The sequence below is a fragment of the Centruroides sculpturatus genome, unplaced genomic scaffold, assembly GCF_000671375.1.
Source record: "Centruroides sculpturatus isolate CEXI.00-Female unplaced genomic scaffold, Cexi_2.0 scaffold1357, whole genome shotgun sequence".
Classification (NCBI taxonomy): Eukaryota; Metazoa; Arthropoda; class Arachnida; order Scorpiones; family Buthidae; genus Centruroides; species Centruroides sculpturatus.
In genome coordinates, this window is record NW_019385868.1 from 209471 (window position 1) to 222291 (window position 12821).

A 12821-nucleotide genomic window follows, 5' to 3' on the forward strand; every position below is an offset into this window, starting at 1 on the left:
TTTTATCTAATAATTTTTTAATACTATTAGTTTGTGATACATAATATATTATTTTTTCTGCCATAATAATTAACTTTTTTCTGTACCCCTAAACAACCTATCGCGTACCCCTAGGGGTACTCGTACCACAGGTTGGGAATCGCTGATGTATATAATAGCTACTACATCTGACATTGAGAAGTATTATAATAGATAGTCAAAATGAAAATATAGTTATTAATTGTACTTGAAACTTTTTATTATAAATTATTTTTCTTATAAATATTTATTAATACATTGTATTTTATGAAAAAAAATTATTAAAAAATACTGGTTAAATATTAAGGTTATTGTTCTATAAATAATTCATATTTTAGATTAGTCCAATACAATTTAAGTAATAGTTCTAACAAAAGTTTGAATTATAAATCGGTTTGTTAAATTTTTTTTTTATAAAGAAACTAAAATAAATTAAGATTGAACTTAGAAAAGCATCACATGATTCTTTTCAATAAAACAGTGAGAGTCTATGAGAGTATGAATATCCATTTATAAGATGAACTGTTTTATAAATTATTAAATCTAGCAATTAAATATTTTATTTTCAAATAAATAAATAAAATTTTCAATGATTTCCTCTCCTTACAAAATTGTGAGGAACTGGACCTAAGAATTTTGAGAGAAAATTCGTTTTTCATCTTTCAAAAATTTTCCCCAGTTTTTATTACCGGAGAATGATCACATCTCTCTCCGGAGTCATTTCCTTTCACAGGGAACTCATCAGATGTGTCACTGGGAACTACTATCAAAAATTCTTGATTGGTGGGAAAAAATAATGTGATTTGGAGGTATAAAAAGAAGTGATTCAAGGACAAGGGGTTGTTGATAGTTCACGAGAGTATCAATTAAGTGCCAGGATTCATAGCCAGGATTTCATACTCTGTGGTGTTTGACAACTTCAAACTCCAGATTTTAATACGCTGAGTTCAAAGGTTTAACTCATAATAAATCGTGAGTTAAACCATGATTCTAAATAACAGTTTAACAGGTGTCAGTCCTGACTAGATTAAGCTACAAAGATCTTAATCTACTTTAATTTGTAAGCCATTCTAGACATTGAGAATGGCTTTTACTACTCGTGCCGAATAAGTGGACAGGGAAAATTGACCGCTGGCCCCAAGCTGCTCACAAAATCATATCCATTAAAAAACTTTAACTATTTTAATCCAAAAATTTACTTTGTTGTTTATGCTACTAAATTTTTTAGCAGATTAAATTATAAGAAATATTCAAGTTTTTCTATTTTTCAACATGTTAACAAAATCAGAAAATAAAGAAGTTTTTTAATTATATAAATTGCAATCAAAAAACCTGGTAACCAAATTTAGTGATTATTTATTATAAATCTTAAAATAAGAAAATTACCTTTTATTTGATTCTGCATATTATTTGCATTGATATTTTTAATTGCCCAATCAAATGACTCTTCATTAATTTCAGTTGCTAAAAATTTCCAACTTTTCACTTTGCAACCAAGAAGAGGATAAATACAACAAGCACCTGTACCTAGTTTAAAAAATCAGAAAATTAATTTCATTCCATCATACAACCATTCCTATCTAATCATAACATCAGTAACAAAATGATTTATTTAGAGTAATAATAATAGAAGTTACAAAATCAAATAAATATAGAAAAATTCTTATATTTCTTCTTTTCTACATTTTATTCCAAATTTTATTCTGTAAATAGAAGCTTGAATCAAAACTATTTTGAAAAGCAAAGTAAATTTGTTAATAGAAATCCTCATTTTAACTTTGAAATATCAAAATTTATTTTTCACATAAATGAGATTTATATTTTTAATATTTATGATTCTTAAATATGATTATGGTTTTTAAATCTTTAGTTTTTGAGTTCTGAACAAAACAATTATTATTGACTTTATTATTCTAAAAAAGTGAATTTATTGTTTATTAAATACGAATTTCAGAATACTGAATAATGAAAATGAGCCATTTTTCAAACTTACGAATATTAAAACATGATTAAAATAACAACAGTTTACAAAACAAATGATAAATTAATACACATGGAAAGAACATGCTATTTTAACATAAGTGAAAAAGAAAAGATTCTAAAAAAAGAAGAAGAAGGAGGAAAAAAAAATTATAGATACTAAGAAAGAAAACAGAGAAAAAAATTTTTTTGATCCATATATCAATTATATGAAAACAAAAATTTGAGAAGATATTAATTAATCAATAAAATTAATGATACAGCAGACCCCCCTATAACACGGTAGATATGTTCTGTGTTGTATTAGTCACTTATATTTTACAAATACGTGAGCCCAGCACTTGTGCAGTTTAGGGGTATGGCTGTTTGAAAGGTTTTCTTCCATAAAATTAATTGATTCTAGGCTAATTTGACTTGAACATTTCCAAAACATGTATAATTTTTTTGGAATAATCTATATAAATTACACTATAAACAAAAAATTGTAGGAATACTTAACGAGTGCGCACTATTTGAAGACGCCATTGCTTAAGCTTGTTTTTGTCACAGAGCGGCTCATTGGACGGCGGTCGGATGTTTCCTGATAAGTTATTCTTTCTGCGAAAAATTTGCTGAACTTTTGAGACATTATTAATAGAAATATAATTTTTATGGCCGTTGAATAATAAATGTTTTTTAGTAGGTCCGCTGCACGTTTAAACTTAATAGTTTGTGAAATGTCCACTATTGGTCCAGATTTGACCAATCCTTTTGAGACATGAGTTGGCCGCGACAACCTGTCTCATTCTTTTACAGTGTTATACGAGCCTCTTCTAGCATGTTATATGAACACGATCACAATTTTTCCGCTGTGTTATACAAATCCGTCTTATATGAACCTGTGTTATGGGGGGTCTACTATACAAGTTTTATTTAAGGACAAATATAAACATCTACCGAAACCCAATGCTTAGCAAATAGACACCCATGATTGCCATAAAAAATCAGGCTATAATTTGGAAATATTAATTAGGAATTATAAATAAATTTGGCACTAGAGGGAGGCATTAGGTGCCATCTCATATTAAATTTAACATGTAAAACGGCAAAACCGTATTTAGGACAAGACTATGTCTCAGAGACGGAATCACTTTGATGCTCAAGGCAGGTCTCATTCTCATTCTCTTATCTTCTTTGATATCACTGCTTTTGGGCGTGATCGTTCAAACTTCGCCAGCCACGACCACGAGATCGTCCACGATGCATCTTCGATCAAATTAACCTATCTAATTTTGAAATTTCTCTACGTTGCATGTCGGCCCAGGCTGAATTTTTGTGATGTGTAATTAAAAGTTCCCATTTTTGAAAAAAATAGTCATGGCTATTGTATCGTCCGAAATTATTTTTTATTTTGCAAAAAACAATATACAATTTAACCCGATTATAATGTCATCGAATGTGTGAGATCAGCCGGGGGTACACTAATTCGTTAGTACCACTTAATCGGCCTATTCCGTGAGAATAGTTCTCCGAGTTTCGAATCGTAAGATCCGATCGTAAAAAGCTTACATAGAAGAGCGTATTTTAAAATGAACTGAACGAGAAGCTCAGACGTTCGTCAGGATTCCTTGACACCAGTTAATCAAACTTATTATACGCGGATTAACACGCGTTTGCGATCTGATTCGGAATAAATTGAGGAGACATTCTTATAAAATAAAACAAGAGTAAATTTAATAAATCCAAACAAACGAATACAAATAATCGATAACAACAAGTAAACGACAAGCTAGAGGTTACGACTTAACCTATGCTAATGCGCGTTCGAGAGAGAGAGCTCACAAAATGATTCTAAACATACGACCTGTTAGTTGTCGTCGTCTTCGTTTCTGTAGGTAGAGGACACCTTGTAGATAGGGTTCATATTACTTTCATACGGGAGATCAATTCGTGCACAAAAATATAAAAATATCACTTCTTCTAAGTGTAGACTCGGGACTTAGTCTATCAGACTCCGTTTAGGGCGTTGGCCATCAGGAGGAAAACTGCGTGGAGTTTAGATGCTTCAGATCTGTCGAAGAACTCCCCGAATTCTGACTAATTTCCCTTATATCTCCTAAATTTTGACCAATCAACGTCCAGTAACTCTTTCGCGAGAACGGACGAAAGGGGGATGAATGAGGGGTAACCATTTCCCATCTGAGCGAGATTTTTAACCAGATACGGAAAAACAGAGGATGTTCTCTTCGATGAAAGGAAATAACATTTGTTATCTGGCTTTTCCCACGTCTAAAACAATATTTTTTTCACAAAAACGAAGTAATATTTCGTGTCTATATTTAAACATATTTAATAAAAATTCACAAATTAGACCCAGGGCCTTTCGGATCTCACAAATGTAACGACAACCCTAATATAACATCAAATTTTTATCAGTCCTATGATTTTACTATACTAGATAATCTTAAAAAAAAAAACCACTTTTAACGACATAAAACTGTTTTAACGTCATATTTGAAGCACTCCCAAATTTACAAAATTAGATTACAAATTTTATTTAACGTAGAAGAAACTACGTGTTCAGTCCTAAGGTCAGAGTTCACTTCTTAGAATGACTGTGGGTGGTACTCTCCCCTACCTGACTTTGTGGGGTGAGGTGGCTGTTTTGCCTGTTTGAAGAAGAGGGTCGCCATTTTGTATTTTATTTTGATTCAATTCTCGGTCCCCTGACTACCTACAAGTCTGGATTATTTTATGCGCAAATGATTTGGGAACCTAATAATCTGTGCCAAATATCAACTCTCGACATGTACAGTACTCCTTCATACCTCTATGCTGGTAAGAAAATCGGGCAGTACGATTTTATAAACAAGACATAGTCTTGCCAATAATTATAATATTTAATTAATTAATTTAGAATAAACTGGAAGAAAAGAATTGGCCCGAAGCGGGACTCAAACCCGCAACTCTCACTTACTGTGCGGACACGTTGCCAGTTATGCTACCTGGATCTTCAGTCAGATCTCCTCTTCCAGTAGATATAAACCTAATGAATAACCACCGACGGTTAATACGATGCCATCTGGGGACACACCTGTGCCCTCAGCCAGAAACATCCATTCAAGGCACTCATCGCATACCCCGGAAGGCATAGATATACAGATTAGTGTTGCAACGAATAGTATATTCAGCCTCAGGCTGAATACCCAATATTCGGCCAGGAACATGGCCAAATAGCCGAATATTTGGCCAAACTATTCGGCTTGATTAACGCACGGACGAAAATTGACGCCCAAACCGCATTATGGCAAGGACCCTGCTCTTATTTGCACGCTATCACTATGCTTCGCCAATCGCGTTAATTCTTGACAGTTATGGCGGACATACAAGAGCGTCATGGCATTATGTGATAAATGATAAATGATGATATCAAATGTGGATAACAATGAAACGACCTACATGTGTAAATAACAGAAAAAGAACAGAGAAGGACCGCAAAATGAAAATGTGAAAATAAATATGAAATTGAGTTGATAACATAATCGAACAAGTTGAGCCGTCAATGCCAAACAATTATTGTCATAGACTTCGGAAAGCTAAATGCTTGTAATGAATGTCACTTAGCGTGCACAGGCGAAAGCCTGAGGCTGTTCGGGCTACCATGCTGTCTCGAATCTGTGAAATCATAACTGTGACTTATACCGATGTCCTATCTGTCTCTTTTCTCCGTTATCACCAGGCTCTGAGTCACGTAATTGTAAAATGGGAAATCTACGATGGAAAAGTGACAAATCGAAAGTATCATGAACATAGTGTATTATGATATATGCATAGGCATACGTAGACTAGAGTGATAGAGGAAAGAGCAAAGACAGGCACTTAAAAAGAAGGATAGGCAGGGTCAGATCCTCAGATGTGCAACGATTCTCGAATGAATAGGTGTGTACATGTGCTGATCTTTGTAATTATAAATTGTGAATACATGTGACTAATATTATTATCTTTTTAATTTTGTGCATGTTATAAGTTATAAATAAATATAAACAAACAACACTAACTCGATAACATTAAATCTAAGTACCAAAATGATTAATTTGCTGTGTTTTTGTTATTTCTTACTCCTGTTTTTAGGTATTCAGTATTCGGCTAAATAGTGATTAAATATTCAGTATTCGGCCGAATAGCAAAAAATAGGCCAAATACCGAATAGTAACCGAATATTCGTTACATCACTAATACAGATATAAACATTTACCGATACCCAATGCTTAGCAAATAGTGTCTATATTTAAGGACAAGCAAATTTATTGGAATAATTTAAAATCAATGAGTAAATATAAAAAGTTAGACTTACATATGAACTTATTATGTAATAATGTAAAGAAACAATGAGAAAATTATATTATTTTACATCAATGTATATATAAATAAACATTCAATTTAAAAAAACCATTAGATAATGGTGTCTATAATAAAAGAAAATTACATCATTGTAATTAATATCTACATGGTTTATAAGGATCTTTAAATATTACTGAAAAACAGACTCTTATTAATATAAGAGATATTGATGGCATAATTATGTAACAAGTCATCAATACAAATAATAATTACAGTCGACCCCCCTATAATTACGGTCCCTATAATTACGATTCCTATAAAACTGCGAAAAAATTGTGACGGTATCTGTAAAAAAAGGTAAAAAATATATACATATTTTGGAAATGTTGAGTCGGATTAGTCTAGAATCGATTAATTTTATGGAAGAAAACCTTTCAATCAGCCGTACTCCGTAAACTTCACACATGTCGGGCTGTGATTGGAAGGACTCATAAGAAATCAGATTCCTAAAGAATGGAACGTATCTATGATCTTATAGGGGGTCGACTGTATAAATACTTATTTCAATACATGACATACAACTGACAATTTTGCAATATTCATTATTCTGAAGATAAATGGAAGTATTAAATCACGTGGTTTCACTAGTTTCTTTCATATTTTTATACTTTAATTTGTGGATATTAATCGTATATTTACAGTGAAATGTCAGTATGAGTGCCAATTTACTGAAATTTTCAGTATAACAAATTTATCTTGAATCCCTGTCAATTTTATGTTCAGCTCAATACAAAAATGCTTCAGTTTAATGAATACCATTATAACAAAAATTTCAGTTTAACATAAAAAATTCTATTATGAAAGAATAGTTTCATTATAATGAAATCTATTAATGCATAAATCATTCATTTTTTGTAAATAATTAATGTTAATATCTAGTTCAACTTGCAACATTAATTTTAATCCTCAGTTATGGTTTCATTTTGATACTATTACTCTACACTTATTTATTTTAGGTTTATAAGAAAAAACAGAGAAAAACAAAAAGAAACAAAAGCAGTTATCTTTGGAAGAGAAGAAAAAAATATCAGATGACAAACAAAAAGATGTGCCTGATGACATTCTGGAATGCTGTGTCATGGGATTTTATTGAAAAAACTTTGATCAAACAAACAACACAAACAAAAATTACAGATTTCTTTTAGTAAAAGAATGGGTTCAAGCAGAAATAAAAACAATTAGAGAGGCGGGATTCCAAGTAATCAGTATTACTGTATCACTATTTTAGATGTTTGTTCATGAAATTCTTTATAACACTTTTTATTACAGTATAAATATTTATTCTATATTTAATATAACAAAAACATTTCGACAGTCCCCAAAATTTCATTTTACTGACATCGAATTTCATCACTGTATATATATAAAACCAATGCGAGAACTGAATTACAAAATAATATCAGCATTTTATTACAAACAATAAAAGACTGTTGTGACACAATGCATCCAGTATTGTTATTACTAATGAGCATTTCCAATCTTTAAGATACAGAGGAGTCCTCTTAATGGAGCATTAGATAATATAGTAGTCCACTTTAAGAGAGCACTATCCTATGTTCCCAATTTTCTCCTGTACGCTTTACATTAGTAAGATTCCTGTTAATAGAGCTCAAGGTAGTAGAACAGTCTGTTAGCCAAATCTTCCATTGGCCAGTTTTCTAATACATTGACAATCAAAGATTTCTTGCAGAATCACAATAAGCAGGTTTTATTGAGACACAAATACATATTAAAAAGGTGTCATAAAATATATATGAAAAAGCAGTACAAATCACATGTACAGTACATCCTCATCTCAAATGGATAAGACAAGAAGTGATTAGCAACCAGATTTTGGAGGTCACATAACCTTATTTCAGACCTTAAGGTACTTTATATGCTTCATTAGAGAGCATTCAGAAATTTTGGAGCAAAGATGTTACACCTTTACAACTAGGATACCTATTGTATTTCTGGGAAAAAGTGTTTAACTAAATATTAACTGAAATAAACAGTTAATAATTAAATATTAACTGAATAAAGTTCATATTTTCTGTTTGTCTTTTTATATAGATAAATATTTTAAATAGTAATGTTCAATAAACAAACATTTTGATATTTAAAAATAATTATTTCAAGAATTAATTATTCTAAACTAATAAGTTGAATAGTCAGAGCAATTTAAAATGCATGTTATTAGAAAATAAAGGATTGGATCCTATCAGAATCTAAAACAAATGCATCTTTTCTTTTCACTCTTTCTTCAACTCTTTCAACAAATGATGATGTAACAGAAAATTGAAAATGAAAAAAATAATAGAAAATTGAATTAAAAGAACTTGATTCTAGTTAGAATAATTTATTTTTTGTATATTATTAGGGTCAGTCAAGTGAAAACAAGACAGATGGGTAAAAAGTAAGTAAACTGTTCATTATTTCAAAAGTAATCGCCATAACTGTTAATACATTTATCCCACTGTAAGACAAGATGATCAATGCCTTCATAGAAAAATATTTGCGGTTGCCAACAAAACCATGATTGTACCCAGGCGTGCACCTTTTCATCCAAAACAAATTGATGGCCACGAATGTCTTTCTTCGGGGCTCCAAAACTATGGAAATCGCATGGGGATAAATCAGGACTGTATGGAGGATGTGTAATGGCTTCTTAGAGAAACTTCTGAAGTGTAGTCGAAACAACCTTGGTAACATGTGGGCAGGCATTATCCTGCAACAGAATGATACTGTCTGTCAACATTCCTGGGTGTTTGGATTTAATGGCACGCTTCAATTTTTGCAAAGTTTCCATGTACCGCTGTGCGTTAAATGTGGCGCTGTGTTCCAGAAAGTCAACAAGCAGCGGGCCTCCATAGTGATGTCGGACGCACACACAACTCGCCAACCTCACTTTGAGCACGTCTAACAGACAAATGGCACAGTAGTGAACATTCATGCTGTTCCTTCCTGATTCCCAATTGAGGGCACTTCTATACACACACCTACCTGCATTACCAACTTCCGTGCCACACTTGTTATATAGTCTGTCTCGTTTTCATTTGACTGCCCCTAATAGAAAATTTTAAACAAATTATATATAAAATTTGATCTCCTAAGGTAATGCCAATAACTCAACAGATGTATTGTATCTCTGATATATAAGCTAGAATAAATTCTAACACATACAGTATAACCTCCAAATAGCAGACACCATCAGGATCAAGAAGTTTGTCTGCTATTTAGAGGTACATGTCGGCAGCCATACTGTATTTTAACCTAATTATTATAAATTGAAGAATACAATGGATTACAAAAACATCAAATTTGCATTAGGAATGTGAAAATACCGAAAAGTATATGTAGCATAAATTATATATGCTACATATACTTTTTGGTATTTTCACATGAAATAATATACTGTATATGAGTAAAACACATATACAGTATATTATTTCAGCTGTAAAAATCACATTTCAGTTGAATTCTAAATAACAAACAGATTGTATTGGATACTTTAATTAAATAGAACATAAAAATTATGACAAAATGTAAATGTTGATTAATTATTAATTCATCAAAAACAATTTGAGCTGAAGTAATGAAAAAGAAAAATGAAATTGTTGTGAACAGTAAGATGGATGAAAGTCAGTTTAAGCAGAGTTAGAATGTTCAGTTAAAAAGGCAATTTGCTAGCTGCTTCAAGGGGTAAGAAATGTGTTTGGTATTGTTGCATTCATAATGTCATTTATGATCTAAGTAACTAATAAAAATTGATACAGGGATTTATCTGCTTTGTAGTTAGGCTAAGACTCCACTAGAGTAAAAACGGACATAAAACCCCTCACTGTAAAAGCTTTGAATCACATGACCATGATATTTTACAACCTGCTCAGGCGTAAAATATTTTACGGCAAGGGGTTTTACACCATTTTTACGGTAGTGGAGTCTTGGCCTTATTGAGTAAGTGTAATTTTTTGAACATTTTTGCTTTTTTCAATAAATGATTTATTAAAAATTACTTTAACCACCACAAAGCTGTTAAAATCATAAATTGCGTAATGAATTCTAGAAAACCGAATATCTTCCTTCACTTTAAAATGGTCAGCAAATTGCCTTTGTAACATGATCTTTGAACTTTCACCAAATAAACACTGTTGTCTTAACCTTAAAACTGTTTCTTTTTCATTACTACTGTACTATGGTTCTTGTTGAAGGAATGAATAACTCAGGAAGAGTTTATGGTTTCTTGGTACCATAAGCTTAATTCCAACAATAAGACAGAAGTTTAATAACATTAATATAAAAATAAATGGTGATTAACAACTTAACCAGATTAGTTTTTTCTAGCAGATAAAGAGTATTGTTTGGCTTTTTACAACCTGCTTTCCTCCTCCCCTATTCTCATTTTTAGCCAGTGTTTATTCAAAGTCTATGGTCAAAATTCTTCCTCTGAAACAGTATTTGAACTGATTCTTTATTTGTTTTAAAATATTTTGTATGTAATTAATTATTTCAGAATATTGAAGGTGGGACCTTTGTGTTTTTGTAAGGTGGGTGGGTTATGGACGATGGCATCCATTATTTAGAGTGTCTGCTATTTAGAGATGAATATAATAGATATCTTATTTAAAGGGTCTGGGGATTGTAAAAATGTCCGTAAAGTAGAGGTGTCCACTATTCAGGAGTGTCCATTAATGAAGGTTTCACTGTATATCAGAGGTGCTTTCATAAATGCTAAGAGAGCTGAATGGTAATTCAAATAAAAATATTTCAATTCTTATTTCAAATTCTTTTAGTTATTTTATTTGAAATAACTTTCACAAAGAGGTTCAAGTATTTGTGTTTTCAAATATTTAACATAAGTATTTGATATTTGAAATACTTCAAAGGGAATACATTTTAAGTCAAGAAAACTAAACAAATATGTATACTTGTGGTTGATTTAGCCAGTTATGCAGATTATGTGATAATCTGAATTTTTCCTTTCTTTATGATATGCAGAATATTATTGCTATTAATTTATACTTGAATGAACTAAAAAATAGAAATATGGATCAAAAGTATCAATATGAGGATGTGTTGCTGGAATGAATTTATGATTGGATATTTTGGTGACAATTGCATCTTTTACTAAATATCAGTTAAATAAATAAATAAAGTAATGAATTAGATGAATTCAATTTACTTACCAATATCAATTCCAATAATATCATCTTTTTGCTTTGGAAAACTTTCTAGTAAGTCTTCAATCCACAAAATATAATTTAATCTTTGGGGTAAAGTAGGAATGAGATGATCTGGTGGAATTTCAACACTTAACTGAAAATCATTCTTCAACAAGATTGTCGTTAACATACGCAATGCATTAGGATCTTTAAAATCAATTCTTATTTTTCCAGCTAAATCCTGAATTGCAAATTGCCGAAATTCTGGATATTTTATTGACAATTCTTTAAAATTTGGGGGATTGCGATAAATATTACGAGGATGCATAAATTTATTAAAAGACATTGTGAAATAAAAGTGCAACCTGTTGGAAAATTAAAAGAAAGAAAATGTTCATGAAACAAATGAGTTCTGAGATTATATAGAATAGTTTAAAACTATATACAATATTAAGCAGATGACAAAATTAATAAATTTATTATTATAGACTTTAAACAACTTTATCTGTAATATCCTATAGAATAACATAAATTTTTTGTTCTTTATATGTGTACAATTAATATTGTAGTAATAAAAATTAATAATTACTGTCAAATCTTTTGAACTTCGTTAATTCAAATTGTTAGATAAATCAAACCCACTTTTAAATACTATATTCATATATACATATACTCATTAAGTTCATTAAATGTATTTTCAAATTTTTATGGCTAAAAACTCATACTAAAAGTAAAATTCATTTTTTAAAGATTGTACAGATATGTAAGTTTTACAGAGCTTTACGTTATGTAATCCATTAAGCTAATTTGCATTTATTTGTTTCATATGATTAATTATATTAATTAATATTCATTTTATTGTATATTAAAATATTTCATGTTAAAATGTGAGTAAAAAAAATTTTAATCTGTACTAATACTATAGTCAAAATCATACTTCAAATACCTTGTGTAAAATAGAATACAGTATATCAGTTTTTAAAATTTAACACAGTTCAAATCTTCCAATGTTCTACAGTCAACCATCCTTAAACTACCCCTCCATGTACATACTACGACTCTGGGTTTTTTTTCCAAAAGTCTTGGAAAAATGATTCATTCCATAGTAAATCAATAATATAAACTGCCACTTTGTTTTCCACCATCCACCAACCATAATTTAAAATAAAAATTGTCATTTTCCATACAAAATATTTTGGATAAGATGCCATAATTTTTTATTGTCACAAAAACTAAGGTAAAATATTGTAGGAATGAGAGTTCCCAGCAATTTTAAAATGTGAGAAACAATAAGTTTTGTCA

General features: G+C 30.6%; 1 protein-coding gene across 1 annotated transcript in view; it reads right to left on the reverse strand.

Annotated features, from left to right (window-relative positions):
• The window catches only part of LOC111642630 (U6 small nuclear RNA (adenine-(43)-N(6))-methyltransferase-like), a 29757-nt gene extending 17711 nt beyond the window's left edge, over positions 1-12046 (reverse strand). Inside the window, exons 1-2 of the mRNA XM_023389001.1 lie at positions 11544-12046; positions 1405-1545 (exon numbers count right to left, since the gene is read on the reverse strand). Of these exons, the coding sequence (XP_023244769.1) occupies positions 1405-1545; positions 11544-11865 (463 nt within the window). The 5' untranslated portion in view covers positions 11866-12046. The remainder of the gene's footprint in view (positions 1-1404; positions 1546-11543) is intronic.
• Between the last annotated feature and the right edge of the window lie 775 nt (positions 12047-12821).